We start from the raw sequence: 14,928 nt of genomic DNA, 5'->3' as shown, positions 1-14,928 counted from the left end.
ACACACCATGGGGATTCAAAAATACGCAACAAATGACGGAGAATTAGACATTTTTAATAGGAGGGGCCGAATAAAGTAACAATGAATTGGCAGATGGGTTTCCCAAAATTATGGGTCACTCCGCTGCTTGCAAGAGCTGAGTTGATTCAATACTTTCTCTCGAGAGCCCAACATGCCCCGTCTACTCAAAGCCGCCATCGCATCGTGCAGCTCATCTTTCAGCAGGCGAGCACTATCTTCGACCATTCCTCTTCCAGCTCAGCCCGAAGCCTCCTCATCGAAATTACCCTCTCCACCGCCTCCCACTGAATCTTCCGAATCTACACCTCCAGCTAGATGGTCGCCATTCACTCAGCGGACAGGATTGATAGCTATGAAGAGGGGCATGACGGCCTTGTGGGATGAGGATGGTAAACGATGGCCAGTGACTGTCCTGCAGGTAAGTCGGATGAACCGGCAGTCTGTTACGTTTTCGAAAGCTAAATGAATCGCGAAACTTCATTTTAGGTCGATCGATGTCAGGTCATCCGGCATGAGTCGCCCACGGGACCTGAAGGGAAATACACGATGCAGCTTGGAGCTTCAGATCGTCCAAATGTTCGTCGATTACATAAAAATCAGATCAACCACTTCAAGAGCGCCGGAGTTCATCCGAAATATCATTTGAAGAGTTTCCACGTAACCAAGGATGCTCTCATTCCTGTTGGAACAGAGATCTCGGCGGCTCATTTCGTTCCCGGTCAATATGTCGATGTCATCGCAAAGACGTGAGCAATCACTACCGACAGTTCACAAATCCAGCTGCTGACTTCTGCTTCCACAGCATTGGTAAAGGATTCCAGGGTGTGATGAAACGGTTCGGCTTCCGTGGTCAGCCCGCGACGCACGGAACAACCCTAAGTCATAGGTCAGCAGGAGCCATGGGAGCCAATCAGGTGAGCTGTTAGCTTCCTTCGACTCATTCACGTGCTCATTACCTTGCTCAGGACCCCGGTCGAATCTGGAAAGGCAAAAAGATGCCTGGTCGAATGGGAGGGAAGCAAAGGACAACGCACAACCTTCTCGTCCATCGAGTCGACAAGGAGTTGAACTTGATCTTTGTCCGTGGCGCGGTACCAGGATTCGACGATGCCGTCATTTCTGTCCGAGACGCCGTTAGAGCTACCAAGTGGAAGGCTGAGAACGAGTTCAAACGCGGAAAGCCAGACGGAGAATGGCTAGCAGAGGGAGTCAAGACGCTGCCGCTACCCACCGTCACAGTTCAACAAGCGGCCTCGGCAGATTGGCCGGCCGTCATGGAGTGGCCAGGTCCAGGCAAGGCGTAGGCGTAGGCACGTAAAGAGTATACAATGCAACAGATACTCTGTCATAGCTTTGACTTCTCCCCTTCTACTTCGTTTCTGACTGTCCATGCCATTTTGCCGAAAAAGTCAAAGACTGCTCTACTGTCCGCTTTGGCATCCGCAGAACTGGCTTGACCGAGAGCTGCACGAGCAGCTATTCCTTGAGCGATGATGGCTAATTTGAACAATGTCCAGGATCTGACCCAGCTGAGACAAGCGCGTAGGTGAGAAACTGCCTCTCTCTCTCTATTGATAGGCGTACTCACTCGATATGCTGAATCGGCCAGGACCACTGAGGTGCGCAATCTTCCGCATTGCCCATCGGTGACGCATGCCATCGCCTCTCACTGTTCATCCCTTCCACCCACCATGACTCTAGCTCATCTCGAGACGGCAAGCCCGTCTGGGAGGAAGACAGACCCTTGAGTCCTAACATGAGGGTGGCGTCCGATCTCGTCCCCAGCATTTGCTTTAACGCCGAGTCACTGACGGGGGCGAAGGAGAACGGTAAGAGAAGGTTGGCAAGGTCTGCTAGCGGAGAGCCTAGTGTACACAGCTCCCAGTCTAATATTCCAATGACTTTTGGTTTTGTCGGGTGGAAGATCTACCAAATGATAATCAGCATGATTTAGAATGATTCAGCGAAAGAAAAAACTCGTCGTCTCACCAAGTTGTCCAGCTTGTAATCGCCATGGACTACGCCCGCAACACCTAATCGCGTTTCTTCCTGTGCAATTTTCTGAGCACCATGCTCAAACCACGGACGGAGTTTGGACGTTCCCCATATCTCTCCGATTTCTTTGCCTGAGAGAGTTTGAAAGTCAACTTCGGTCACTCTCGTTCAGGGTGGAGGGGCTTCACCAGTCTCCTTAGACTTGGCTCTGGACTGAGCTTCTGAGACACGTAATAGTGAGTTCACCTGAACGGTAAGCACGGTCAATCGACCTAAACTTGCGTTTCGAGAGAAGTATGGCTTCTTCACTGGGTCTGGGGCGAAAGGATTCGGGAGGTCTAAGCGGTCCAGGGGGATGGAAGATAATCTCGTGAGCGTTTCGACAGCTGAACGAAAGCTGAGGGAGGACTATGTAAGCGGGCAAGCGTTGCGTTCATGCAACCGTTGCGGCGAGCTCACCAATCCCGCCTTTCCTTCGCACTCAAATGGTGCATTCTGACATCTTGAAAGATCCGTCCTTTGACAAAGTCCATAACGTAGAACCCTGCGCCAATTACTTCAGGGTCCATACAGAGACAATGAACTTCCGGTATTGGTATACCATGGTCTTCCCGATCAGATGACGATAGAGAGCAGTTATACCTGCTCAATGACGAGAGAATGAGATATTCTCTGTCAATCCGATGGGCCGTCTTGGAGAGCAATGGACCCGAGGGTTGACGCCGGAGAACATAGGATTTTGACGGCGTCAGAAGAAGGTACGTCGGGTTGGACTAAGAGCTATACTGAGTCGAGGCTCAGGGTAGTGATGTACAGTCCACTGACCTGTCCAAACTAAACGGCGTATCAGCAACTGAGTCTTCTTCGTCTCTCCTTAATCGCTCACCTTGAATTGCTTGACTTCAAGCGGACCTTTCCATCCATCGACATTCTTCTCGAGGTAGGGCACAAGCTTATCGAGCGGAAGAGCTGATCTGACCTCGCCAACCTGCTGTCCCACCTTTCGAGAATTCGAAGATGAAGCCTCAGAGCTTGACATGATACACTGACATTTACAAGAGTTGGCCAAGCAGACAAGCGTCAAGCGGACGAGGAATGAGGTTGGCGGCTTGCTCTATGGTTTTCGGGTATTTCAGCTGAGTTCTGAACCGGAACGCTTGTCAATCCAGGGAAGAGCGCTAAATCGTATGGAGCAAGATTTTCATGACTCATGCATCGACCAGACAGCTTGCATAACTGTGCGTAGACTGGATTGCCTAAATGAATGCAACGCTAATGAAAGGGAGAATTGGCCTTCACGGAAGCATGGATCTTGATATTGCTTGCACACGTGTGGCGCAGAAGCTGATCCGCAAAGAGGCATTACAACCTCAAGCTTGGAGGCGCATTTCCAGCCGCTTGACACCTATCTGATCCGCAATTCGTCTTGGCGGATTGAGGCGAGACGGGCTAAGCGAGACGAGGTGGTACAGCGGCGAGCAACGATTATGAGGGCGAGATCCAGGCCTATCCCTAGGTTGGTGTTTCACCAGAATCGCGTGACTCTGTGGTACGATGTGGGAGGTCCTCCGAGGCCTCGATTTCCGCGCCATCGTCGTCTGTCTCTGACTTGCCCGGTCGACCTCGACACCTGTCCCATAACGTTCTCTTACCAGCCGTCAAGAACGGAAGAGGTATGAAGACAATGGTAACGGCGAACATGAACCTGTGTGCGTGTGACTTCAGCCTCGATTTGTCCTATTAGCACAAAGCATGGATAGACTAACCAGCAGACTGCCTCCCAGCCGTGGTTGAGCCGATCATACATCTGTCCTCCAACGACGGATCCTATCGCACTTGATATGGCTGTAGCAGTCAGCGATATGAACCAGAAGATCGACAGGAAGACAACTTACAGAATGCGAGATTCATCGCTGAAAATTGGTCTGTAGCTTTGTCAGTGTCATCCTTCCCGCATTCGATGAACAACTGACGGATCTCGCTCATGCCCTCCTGTAGAGTATTCTGATCAGCCATTCGGTGCCAGAACAGGTGTGACGCAACTCACTACTTCCCGCGCTGCCATGGCCAATTCCAGCCCGACCGGCCCAAGAGCACAACTGAAGAAAGTCTCTAGTCGATGTATGAGCTCGGGTCGAGTGAAACGAGAGGACGTCACCCACGGCTGAGAGCAAAGTAAACGATAAATCCGGGCAGACTGTTCTTGAGGATGAGCAACGGCAGCCACGGGGCGGACAACAACAGAGATGGAGCCATGATCCATTCCGCGCCGTACTTGTCTGCCAGGGCACCGATGATAGGTCCAGTGATGAACGTAGGAGCCGATGCAGCCACTGATGATATTCATCAGCAGGCGTCACGCCATCGTTGGTCTCACAGTAGACCAGTCCGACGAATGCTGAATTCTTATGCCAGACAGATTGGACTCGAAGTGTGAGTCTGTGGAGTCATCAACACTAGCACTGGAACTTGTCTGACGAGGGAGTCATGGCAACTTACGTTGGATCCAATGCACCTAGGACAAAGCCAAAGATGAAAGTGATGGTGACTCCGTTCATCCCTCTTGACGATCTTCCTAGCTTGGCAACGACTTGCCAAGGTGTAAGATCCGATTTGACCTTGTCCGGTATCTTTGGAACGCGAGTTGATGCAGGTGATCGATCTCGAGATGCGATGGCAGCTTCAGGATCGGTCGAGAGATCGGGTCTGGCTTTTTCATCCCCATCCATGTGTGTAGTGGATTCAGGAGTGGCAGTGAGAGGCATATCCGTCGTCTTGGCAGACTCGTACTTCATCATTTGCTTGCGTTCAATCACGAGCATCCGGGCAGCTGTATCGACTGCGAGAAAGGCGATGGTGAAGATAAATGGGCTGTACCATCCTAAATTCCAGTATAACGCGCCGCCAATCGGTGGAGCCTGGAGACCTGGTCAGTACGGCAATGAGGCAAAAGATCACTTACAATGGTCGTTCCTATGGACACGCCAGAGACTGCGAAACCAATCTGTCGACCTATGCGAGCCTCATCCACGTTCTCACATCTACGGCCAAGTCAATAATATTTCATATACCCTTTCTGCTCACATCAAGGCAAACCCCACGACCCAGACGACAGTACTCGCCGCGCCCATCAGGAATCTAGCGATCACCAAGGCCGCATAAGGCTTAGCAAGCATGAACAGTATTTGAGCAGCTTCGAGTATGATCACGGCAGCTACCAGGGGCAGCCTACGATAGGGATATCGACCAAAATAGTATGCCACGGGGAATGTACCTGGCCGCGTCTTTCGTTAGTAGATTGGTTCAAGTTTGGAAGGCGATCATTGACGCACTGACGAAGATGCCAATGGAGTATGCGAATGCTAACCATGAGACCTTCTCTGATACGTTTGTGTAGCCCAATGACTGTAGTCGGTATGGCAGAACGGGAACAATAATTTGCTACGATCATGGTCAGATCTTGATGCCTGAGTCCGAATGTGGGAACGTACATATGTCAAGGCATCACTGCACACTCCCACACCAACAACTGGTTTACTGGATCAGGCCGAGACCAGCACGAACAAGCTTCACCCATGAACTTACCCGCTGTTATGTACCAGGCCGATGATCTCCACTGAAGGCCGTCATCAGCTTTGAACTGAATACGCTGAGCTCTCGATCCACCTTGTAGCCCCAAGGCATACGCTTCTTCTTACTCTCAGAGCTTTTTGATGAACGCCGCACCGAGGATAGCATACCAGACAATCTCGACACGGTTCCTGATCTCCCAGACGACTCATGATTGTCATTACCAGACACACGTGAGCTACTGGCAGCTGCTGGCACCAGCCGATCGCTGTGATCGCGGCCCTGCATGTTCTCTGCTTGCCGTACCATGCCCGTCGGAAGCTGAGACTGGTGCCTATCAGAAAAACGGCTGTGTGCAGCTGCTCCTCAATGATCAATGTCACTTGGAAGCCCGTTATAATCGGCCGACCGCTCGTATAGCCAGCCAGCCCAAAAAAATAAAAAAAGGTTCGGATCCGATCAACATATGGGGCAAAACCATGCATCAGAGTACTCCTTTTGAGCTTGAAGATGCGATATGCAGACAGAGCCATGGTCTACCTCCTCCTCTTCTTGTTCTCTCCTCTTGGACGTTCCTTGATTTGACTGAGGAGGCGCGAGTCAGTGTCGCATCGAAAATTTCCCAGAGGCCATGTCAAACTCACAGCTTGTTTCCGCCCTTGTCAGAGGCTCTTCTCGTTCGTCGACCCTTTGAGGTCCATCCGTAAATACTTGTAGACTCCTTTCCACTCTTTCCTTTACCCTTACCACCTGAGAGCAAGATTTCAGCACTCAAAATCTGGTAGCTAGACTGATCGTCACTCACCTCCCATCGGGTGATCCACGGCGTTCATGGAGACACCACGGTTTCTGGGTCGTCTTCCAAGATTTCTGGCTCGTCCAGCTTTTCCGAGGGAGATTTGATTGTGCTGATGGCTGAAGCGGAGTCTGTCAGCATGATAGTGTTTGATGGAACAGGGGTCGCACTCACTTGCTGACTCGGCCAACAGTTGCACATGCTCCCGGACTGATTCTTCGAATTTCTCCACTGGCCATTTTGACCAATGCCCACCCGTTGGTCTTGGTCACACTTCCATCCCATCTCATTTGACCTCCAATCTTCAAAACGTCCAGACCACCTAACGAGTCCCCGTTCAAATCGGTATGTCCAACGAGTTCAGCTGTCGTTCCAGCCGATCTGACCAAGGTCATCTTCGCCAATGGGTTCAAGGCGATATTGTGAATCGGAGTACCGGGTGGAATGAGGTAAAGAGGCAACACATTACCAGGTTGCATAGCTTCCGTTCGGAACAGTGCAAGTGCACGAGGTCCGATTTCTGCGTCGGCATGCGAGACGGCTGGAGGGTTTACTGTCTGAGGAGAAGCTGGATCATCATCGATGTCATATTCGTCGTTGAGATCTTCATCCACACCGGCCTCGGCAGCTTCCATTGCCTTGTCTGCTGCTCGCCTAATCGCACCAGAATTTCTCAAATCGTTCCAGCCTTCGACGTAGTCCTGAGGTACACCCATCCTGAATGATCGGACTGTATCCCCTGCCCTTAATCCATCAGGAGCGGTAATATAACTCCAGCCAGACAAGACGGCCTTTTTGGCCTCGGACGGAAATTTCCCGCGGCCTTTTCCTTCCCCATGCATGACTTGCCAAGCGACTTTTCGCTCTTCAGTCGTCTCGTTAGGTGTCAAGGGCTTGGCGTCATTGTCACGTCGTTTCAGCAAGGCGATATGGGATGATCGACCAGGATCATACTCCAATCGAATGACATCGTGAATGCCGGGGATGAATCGATAAAAGTCGATTGTCCGGATTCGCTGCTTGGCTCCTCCTCCAACATGTCTCGTAGCGATTCTACCGGTTTCGTCACGTCCTCCAGTCTTCCGTTTGGCATGTGTCAGTTCCCTGAACGGCTTGCCTCTCCATAAGTGCGGATGGATAAGGGATATTCGATTCCGAACGGACTGTAGCAATGAAATTAAGCCAGAGAGGTGACAGAACGGCTCCAAGATCACTCACGTTGACATGAGGAACACCCTTTCCTTTCCAAACCTTGAGAATTGACTCGTCCTTCCTGCGGTCCAGCATGGTACCATATCCTTCGATATTCTCATCTGCCTCATCGTACTTTGTCGACTGAACAGCATACTGCCGATTCAACGTCGGAGCTGAGGCTGGGATCCGAGATGATGAGGCCAGACATGATCGTACACCATATGTTCTCGGAGCTGCACTGCCTATGACCCTGGCTATGCTCGTGCTCATGGTAAGCGCGCGCAAGGTGAATGACCACTCTATCATCTGCCTCCATCCTTCGAAATTCAGGTCGTCAAAGCTAGAGACTCTGAATATTTAATGTGGCGATTAATTTTACATTACTTTATCCCAACCTCGAAGGTTGCGTGAATGGGATGAGATCAATAATGGTATGGCTGTTGAACGAGTACTTCTCCATCAGCTATCGGTCATGGTGTCACTCACTGTCTCCGTGCCAAACAAGGGTTCAGTCCCCTTCACATTCGATCGTCAGCCCGTCAGCAAGTTGACGGTCGGAGAGGTCAAAGCTGCCATCCACTCCAAATACCCAAAGGTTGGTGGTATCGGTCATACCCCACTGCAATGCAAACTTTGTCGCGTCGCTGACGTCGCTCTATGTCTAGTATGTACCGAATAGACAGCGTTTGACCATCGATGTGGACGGTAAAAAAGTTGCACTGGTCGACGATGAGAACACCTTGTCCTCTTATGGTGTCTCCGATGGATCCGCATTGCGCATGAAGGACTTGGGGAGGCAGACGGGCTACAAGTGGTTATACATCTGGGAATATGTCAGTCCATTCAATACAGAGCCCTGAACCTCAGCTGAAATCTAGGTTCAGGCCGGCGTCATCTTCCTCAATCCTTTGTTCTTGCACTTCTCTCATCACCTTTGGGGTCGATACGAGCCTTCAACTCTTCAATTGTGAGCGTTGTCGGCAACCTAGGGCCTGGATCAGCTCACACATGCTGCTAGGACCGTTCGGAATCTGACCATCCTACATTTCGTCAAGAGGGAATTCGAGTCCATCTTCATTCATACTCATTCACGACCTACCCTCCCACTATCTTATGTCTTCCGCAAGTGAGTGGGCCTCTGCTTGTCCCTCTCCTTAGATCAAAGCTGACACGTCTGCAGTGTCCTGTACTACTGGGGCGTTGTTGGAATCCTCATGGGCTTGACCCTGTATCGCCCGGCATATGGCGCTCGTGCACTGCAAGGATCAATACTGAACGATTCGAGATGGATCAACTTTTGGGGATTCTTCATCCTCGTCAGTCATCCATTAGATGAAATCTCCGCAGCTTACGATGTCTCCATCAGATCTGCGAAAACTTAAACTTTTACACTCATTATCACCTTTCGACACTCCGTCAACCCAAGGGTAAGCCGAGAAAGTACCCCACAGGATTTGGTTTCGGGACGGCAGTATGCGCAAACTACTGGTTTGAGACTTTGGGCGTGCTAGGCCTGTTGATCATGACTGGCTTCGACCTCGGCAGTGAGCGAAAAAGAGACTTGAGGAGACACAATACTGACAATGTCTCACTAGCCCTTGTGTACAACATCATTGCTATTTACTTCATGTTCCGCTGGAGTGGGCAAAAGTACGCTCGATACAAAAAGGAATTTGACCCAAAGATCTTCCCTGGGAAGCGATACAAGTTCTTCCCGCCTCTCTACTAGCGTGATGAGAACTTGTAGAAGCAGCATAGTACAAGTGCATCGTGACGGCAAGACAACATGTGCCTCCCTCGATGTTTGCTGCCAGCGAGCGCAGCCTAATCACTGCCATACCCCGACAGCAGACCACCAGCAACTACCTCGGAAGCACTCGGCTGCGCCTGCTTGACGATCTTGATGCCTATGGGACCAGGATCTTTTATCCTGCCCTTGACCTTGAGACTGCTTGTCAGTCCTGCGACTCCATTCGCTGTTGACCCATTTGATCCAGGTATTGGTGAATCGAATGGATCATACTTCTTCGCGGTGCTCCTCCGAAGACTCTCGGAAAAGCTAATCCCATCGCCATTCTTTCCTTTGGCACTATATCTCGGTCGAGGTGTACCGGCCGTAGCCCTGACACTTATATCACCAACTCCGCTTCCCTCCGCCTCGTTATCGAGCTCCTTCTCCACAGGTAATCCAGCACGTTCACGTCCAGCTTCCCATTTTTCTCTGGCGAGATCGACATTTTCTCCTCCTAGATCCACCTCCTCATGTAGTCCGTATCTCTCCCTTAGATCATCGTCTCTTCCTTGTTTCTCCAACGTGACCTTCTTTTCCTCTCTGAATTTCCGCCGTAGAGCCGACGAGACACGATAAGGATCACCAAAGAGTCGATCAGAGGCTTGATGAAGTTCCGTCAGGCGAGACGTCTTGGTTTTGGCCCATGTCTGTTGATCGACAGTCTTTTCGATATGAGCGAATGGGTCTGCTGGAGGTTCGGCTGCTGAAGGTGCTTCGGTATCTGCGTGAGTCTGTCAGTCGAGTCTTGCGGGAGATCTGAGTGAATCACTCACCGTGAACGGCGAATCCTCCATTCTCTTCTGGATTCCAATCTTCATCCTTCCGAGTCGCTCCTTCTTCCACCACATATGCTGCGTTCTGGGGGAACAATGTATCAGCATCCAAACTAGCCAGGCGCTCCCCGCTCGCCGCTCCTGGCTCACCTTTGGGTCCGTCCGAATCTCGAACCATCCAGAACACAAATGACATTTACACCTGAATGCAAAGATAGGCGTAGAGAAATAGTTTCCGACCTTGCGCTTCTGAGCATTGTAACGAACCCCAGCGCCGATGTGAGACTGATAAGGTGGTCAGATCACTCCAGCTCTCCAGCTCCCATGACAGCGTAAATGACTCACGCCACAGCTCCCACACCAGATGTTGAACGGTAACTCGAATCTGTGCACCGATCAGCCATCTCGGGGCTGACGACAAGGCACTTCACGCACCTCACTACCAGTACCCCCTTGTCAATATCCTTTGCTCGCTTTCCCAGTGCATGTTTCTTGCCCTGATGCTTGTTAAGCGTCGAGCTCTGCTTCGGATCATAGTCCGGAGGAATGTATCTGCGAGAGCGTGAGAGGGGCTCCAGGACCAGCTGCTCACCTATTGAAGCCCTGCATGCCTGGACAGGCTGCTCAGTGGTTTCGTGGTCTGACAGTAGCAGTTTAACAGTCAAGTACCATATGGCAGCGGCAAGATTTAAAGAGCGGCTCTGGTTGTGGCAAACTAGAACAAAAGCGTTTAAAATCCATTAGTACCATCATGGTGGCATCCCGGGGCGTGAATTCCCTGTCGGCTTGCATTGTGTGATCCGTCTCACCAATGTCTCGCCTACAAGACTCTGGACTACCGTCCCGGTCAAGGCTCGTGGGGCGTCCACGACGCGAAGACCGCGCAGTGAGGATATCATCCTCTTGTCGAGGTTCCCGCTGGCCTCAACAGAAAAATAGTGGACGGGACCCCGCCTTGAGTCGCATGCATGGTGTTGACCCATTCATCGTATCCTATGCAGTCGTGCCGAAGACTGAGCAGCTGTATGCTGTTTCCGGGTCAGAGCATGTCGCGCGAGCCCTTGCAACAGGATACAACTGCCCGTTCGACGACGTTGCTCAAGCTCAGACTTGTCGAAATAACTACATCCAGGTTTGCTGCTGTGGGACTGTCATGTCGTTGTTCAGTCCATATTGTAAGGGCTGATCTGCTGCAGCACGATCACACTGAGCCCATAAACAGTAGATCAGGTCCCCGGAGCGCCTGATCGTTCACCAGCTTCCGTCCATCTGTAAAAATGACAGAATGTGCGAACCCCGCCTCCGCCTCCACTTCTGAATTCCAGCGGCGAGGAATGGATTGCGTGCACTTGAGATCTCTGTACTCTCCGTGATCGCTGCCCCAATCAGTCGCCATGCCGTTCAAGGACATGCAGAGCAGACCTCCTGCGCCGCCCACTGAGTTGGGCAGGCTGCGAGTCCTCTCATCCACTGCAGGTGTCAGGTGGGGCGTCGTCCATACTGATGGCTAACGATGCAGGATGTCTCCTTTAATCTTCGGCGGGATATCAGTGGGAACCACCTGGGGAGAGTATACCGCTGTTCATGACAAAGACGCCTCATTCGAACTACTGGATGGCTGGGCCAAAGCTGGAGGAGTCAGCATAGATACCGCCAATGGTTATTCAGTGAGTGTCAGAATAAGCTTGGCCCTCACCGTCTGTCAGGATGAGCAGAGTGAGACTTGGATTGGAGACTGGATGGAGGCAAGAGGCAACAGAGATCAGATGGTCATCTGCACCAAGTTTACTAGCGAGTAAGTGTGCCTCTCTCACCCTGCAGTCATCTGAAAAGCATAGCTATCGTTCCCACGCCATTGGCAAGAATGAATATGCCAATTTTGCTGGAAATGCTCGAAAGAGTCTGCACATATCTTTGCACGCTTCTCTGAAGAAGCTCAAGACAGACTACGTGAGTAGCAGAGAAGCCTCTGACTGCGCTAATGCGTATGAGATTGACATCCTATACATCCACTGGGTTAGTGGTACCTGCACAGAAGCGTGCTGACGACGATGCAGTGGGACTGGACGACATCGATCAGCGAATTGATGGATGGACTCGACTCGTTCGTCAAGCAGGGTAAAGTCTTATACCTCGGAGCGTCAAATCTGCCTGCCTGGGTTGTTTCTGCATGTAACGAATACGCGATGTGAGCCTCATCTCATCATTTGGGCGTTTCAGGTTTGATGTCTGGCTGTAGGGCCCGAAGCCAAGCCCGCTTCTCAGTCTATCAAGGCCATTGGAATGTCATGAAGTGAGTTACTGAACGGGCGGGTGATTGATTGATCCTCGGCCAGCCGAGATCTAGAAATAGATGTTTTGCCCATGTGCAGGATGTACGGAATGGCTGTCGTTCCATTTGGAGCCCTGGGATCCGGAAGACTGAGAAACGATCTTGTGAGTACGCGTTCTCCCCCTAACGCTAAGTTTACACACCTAGTCGGAAAAAAATGGGCTGGATGAGCTTTCCATCAAGGCCAGTGAAACCCTTCTACGCATAGCGAACGCCAAAGGCTTGGACAGCTTCGCGCCCATAGCCCTAGCATGGCTGTTTCAAAAGTATCCAAGAGTGTTCCCCATCACTGGATATGCAACGGAAGAAGTGAGCGTCTGGTCTTCCGAAAACTGACACACAGCAACTTCACGATAACATCAGAGCCCTCAGCACCACCTTGAGCAGAGAAGACATGACAGCAATAGATGGTCAGTAGCTCCCTGCAAACTCCACTGACCCTCGTCAGCCATCAGTCCCCCTCGACAGCCCTCTCCATACGATACGTGCGGTTTAGATCCTCACGTCGATGGTGTCCTTGGCGGCAACAACGCTCTACAGCTGGGTACAATTCAATGGATCTAGACCATCTTCGATCGAGCAGAAGTATGGATCTCGATGCAATGCAATGCAGACCGCAGACCACAATGTATGAAGGTAGTCGTGTAATGTGGGACTATTATATATGGCTCGTATCTAAACTATAAATGCTACAATGTCAGGTCAAAGCATAATCACACCGCACACTCCGGCCATCATTATAGTAAGCCCGCCAGAGAGCCATCGGGATCGCTTCGCTCCACCAGTCTTGGCCACGACCACTGAACTCGCTTTCGCAGACGCCGTCACTGATGCCGAGTGTGTACTGGCAGTTGTCGCCGTCATTTGACCAGTTGCGCTAGTCGCAGAGCTGGAAGTAGTTTCCCCTACGGCGTCACACCTTCCTTGACAGATTGTCTGATTGGTTTGACCACTGGTGTAGGTCTTGAAATCCGGATACGAAACGTTCCCTTCGGCATAGGGACTTGTCACGTTGAAGGCGGAAGCGAGTGGAACAACGTGGCGGAAGGCGGCTTTGATCTTTGGGTAATATGTCATTGCCTCAGTCATGGTCATGTTGGTCAATTCATGCGCCAAGACGATCGGTCCAAATTCACTCCACATGCCGTTCGAGGCGCCATCGATCACATATTGATAGTTGGCATCGACTGTGGGCCAATTGTTTGTGTTTGGTTCATCGAGTGTCCAGTCCGCAGTGTCATTGACCCACATGACAGTGGTGAGATTCAGACCTTTGGCAATAGCGCGAATACGGTTATCGACATCGCCGTAAGGTGGTCGCCTGCAGAAAGAAAGAGAAAGGTGTATCAGCGAGAGTACAGCATGGACAGTACAGCATTCTGAGAATGACAGAACAGTATACTCACCAGCATAGCGGAGTCACGCCGAAGAGCTCGGTGATAATCTTTCGCGTGTAATAAAGCTCAGCGAATGCCACCTCGTTGGTGAAACTCGTCATGTATTGGTGTGACCAGGTATGAACACAGATATGATGACCGTCGGCAAATCCTCTAAGGCCTTGCAGAGGTGAGTCGTAGATGTTACTACCTATGTAGAACCTGGATCGGCTTCAGCGACATGATGCAAAAAAGAAGAAATCGTGCTGAGTGTGATCTTACATGGTGGCCTTTTGGTTGTTCTCCTGTAGGAAATCATAGAAAAGGTTATGCGCGCAATTCGGTCCATCGTCAAAAGTCAATCCAAACGTTTCGGGCTCTGGTACGCTCGCCCAGTCAGGCTGCAGACCCGTACTCGCTGCTGGCGTCACACAATTGGACCAAGTCCACCAACAATCAGGATCAGATGAATTGTATTGCACCCCTGCAAATGAGCCGTTGTGAGTTCCGTGAGGTTGGATATTGGGGAATTGTGCCGTCACTTCGGTATTGATCTTGTTGTATAGCGCCAGAGCCTCGGTATCGTTGGGTAGGATCGAGGCGGTGACCCAAGAACCTGGATAATTCTGTTGAATAGCTTCGAGCGGGGCATAACTATAGCCTTGACACTCCGTGTTGGGATCTGGGCAAAACAACTTCAGCATTCTATTTTCGAAGCGTGAGAAGCTTTTTGTCACTGACTTGTGCTCTGACCTTCGGACTGTACCGTCTGCCGACGAATCAACTCTTGTCCGTTACATCCAACATGAGCTGCAGAGAGCTGCAGGTATGCGAGGGATAACACGGATACAGTCACTGCGGATCGCATGCTGGCTTTGCGACGCGACAGAGAGACTTTCAGAGCAAGCGGGGATGGGAATATCACAAACTGTCAGTAGTCTCCTAGCCTTTTTCAACATGTTCAGCCTGTCTATACGACAAAACGACAAAACGTAACTGGCTGGGGTAACTCATGAGATCCTTCAGCCACTGCCGGAAAAGTTTTAGTTTTTTTTTCATCACAGCTGGTCGGATGTGCT

General features: G+C 51.1%; 8 protein-coding genes across 8 annotated transcripts; 3 read left to right on the top strand and 5 right to left on the bottom strand.

Annotated features, from left to right (window-relative positions):
* The first annotated feature begins 35 nt into the window (after positions 1 to 35).
* BD324DRAFT_623396 (translation protein) lies at positions 36 to 1,361 on the top strand. The gene is made up of 4 exons (XM_022015573.1): positions 36 to 439; positions 508 to 767; positions 824 to 935; positions 987 to 1,361. The coding sequence occupies exons 1-4, from the start codon at positions 173 to 175 to the stop codon at positions 1,323 to 1,325; spliced, it is 978 nt and encodes a 325-aa protein (XP_021871790.1). The 5' UTR covers positions 36 to 172; the 3' UTR covers positions 1,326 to 1,361.
* On the bottom strand, positions 1,362 to 3,183 carry BD324DRAFT_623395 (kinase-like domain-containing protein). Its single transcript, XM_022015572.1, has 8 exons — positions 2,903 to 3,183; positions 2,842 to 2,850; positions 2,476 to 2,789; positions 2,299 to 2,413; positions 2,205 to 2,262; positions 2,011 to 2,147; positions 1,610 to 1,947; positions 1,362 to 1,550 (listed from the first exon to the last, which is right to left on the bottom strand). The coding sequence occupies exons 1-8, from the start codon at positions 3,053 to 3,055 to the stop codon at positions 1,367 to 1,369; spliced, it is 1,308 nt and encodes a 435-aa protein (XP_021871789.1). The 5' UTR covers positions 3,056 to 3,183; the 3' UTR covers positions 1,362 to 1,366.
* Positions 3,042 to 5,980, bottom strand: BD324DRAFT_623377 (major facilitator superfamily domain-containing protein). The gene is made up of 16 exons (XM_022015571.1): positions 5,683 to 5,980; positions 5,602 to 5,632; positions 5,508 to 5,545; positions 5,349 to 5,457; positions 5,101 to 5,290; positions 4,979 to 5,057; positions 4,516 to 4,934; positions 4,394 to 4,455; positions 4,179 to 4,349; positions 4,064 to 4,128; positions 3,990 to 4,008; positions 3,912 to 3,941; positions 3,783 to 3,861; positions 3,300 to 3,721; positions 3,187 to 3,255; positions 3,042 to 3,117 (listed from the first exon to the last, which is right to left on the bottom strand). The coding sequence occupies exons 1-14, from the start codon at positions 5,893 to 5,895 to the stop codon at positions 3,529 to 3,531; spliced, it is 1,698 nt and encodes a 565-aa protein (XP_021871788.1). The 5' UTR covers positions 5,896 to 5,980; the 3' UTR covers positions 3,042 to 3,117; positions 3,187 to 3,255; positions 3,300 to 3,528.
* A 246-nt stretch (positions 5,981 to 6,226) lies between these two features.
* BD324DRAFT_641895 (translation protein SH3-like domain-containing protein) lies at positions 6,227 to 7,669 on the bottom strand (the record flags this gene model as incomplete). Its single annotated transcript, XM_022017457.1, has 4 exons — positions 6,227 to 6,336; positions 6,392 to 6,501; positions 6,557 to 7,545; positions 7,601 to 7,669. The coding sequence occupies 4 exons, from the start codon at positions 7,667 to 7,669 to the stop codon at positions 6,227 to 6,229; spliced, it is 1,278 nt and encodes a 425-aa protein (XP_021871787.1).
* A 379-nt stretch (positions 7,670 to 8,048) lies between these two features.
* BD324DRAFT_578699 (3-oxo-5-alpha-steroid 4-dehydrogenase-domain-containing protein) lies at positions 8,049 to 9,305 on the top strand (the record flags this gene model as incomplete). The annotated part of the gene is made up of 7 exons (XM_022013336.1): positions 8,049 to 8,171; positions 8,242 to 8,409; positions 8,461 to 8,543; positions 8,595 to 8,702; positions 8,757 to 8,892; positions 8,943 to 9,120; positions 9,172 to 9,305. The coding sequence occupies 7 exons, from the start codon at positions 8,049 to 8,051 to the stop codon at positions 9,303 to 9,305; spliced, it is 930 nt and encodes a 309-aa protein (XP_021871786.1).
* A 95-nt stretch (positions 9,306 to 9,400) lies between these two features.
* Positions 9,401 to 10,750, bottom strand: BD324DRAFT_641893 (hypothetical protein; the record flags this gene model as incomplete). The annotated part of the gene is made up of 6 exons (XM_022017456.1): positions 9,401 to 10,089; positions 10,142 to 10,226; positions 10,292 to 10,426; positions 10,487 to 10,526; positions 10,577 to 10,693; positions 10,734 to 10,750. The coding sequence occupies 6 exons, from the start codon at positions 10,748 to 10,750 to the stop codon at positions 9,401 to 9,403; spliced, it is 1,083 nt and encodes a 360-aa protein (XP_021871785.1).
* A 785-nt stretch (positions 10,751 to 11,535) lies between these two features.
* Positions 11,536 to 13,037, top strand: BD324DRAFT_650342 (NADP-dependent oxidoreductase domain-containing protein; the record flags this gene model as incomplete). The annotated part of the gene is made up of 11 exons (XM_022018132.1): positions 11,536 to 11,624; positions 11,661 to 11,808; positions 11,848 to 11,936; positions 11,980 to 12,091; positions 12,134 to 12,157; positions 12,199 to 12,329; positions 12,381 to 12,434; positions 12,478 to 12,577; positions 12,621 to 12,782; positions 12,817 to 12,883; positions 12,922 to 13,037. 11 exons carry the CDS (start codon positions 11,536 to 11,538, stop codon positions 13,035 to 13,037), a joined length of 1,092 nt encoding a protein of 363 aa, XP_021871784.1.
* A 138-nt stretch (positions 13,038 to 13,175) lies between these two features.
* On the bottom strand, positions 13,176 to 14,717 carry BD324DRAFT_641891 (hypothetical protein; the record flags this gene model as incomplete). Its single annotated transcript, XM_022017455.1, has 4 exons — positions 13,176 to 13,794; positions 13,880 to 14,071; positions 14,132 to 14,531; positions 14,591 to 14,717. 4 exons carry the CDS (start codon positions 14,715 to 14,717, stop codon positions 13,176 to 13,178), a joined length of 1,338 nt encoding a protein of 445 aa, XP_021871783.1.
* Between the last annotated feature and the right edge of the window lie 211 nt (positions 14,718 to 14,928).

The sequence above is a fragment of the Kockovaella imperatae genome, assembly GCF_002102565.1.
Source record: "Kockovaella imperatae strain NRRL Y-17943 chromosome Unknown BD324scaffold_5, whole genome shotgun sequence".
NCBI lineage: Eukaryota > Fungi > Basidiomycota > Tremellomycetes > Tremellales > Cuniculitremaceae > Kockovaella > Kockovaella imperatae.
Note: the sequence above shows the minus strand (reverse complement) of the source record. Positions and strands in the feature narration are given on the sequence as shown.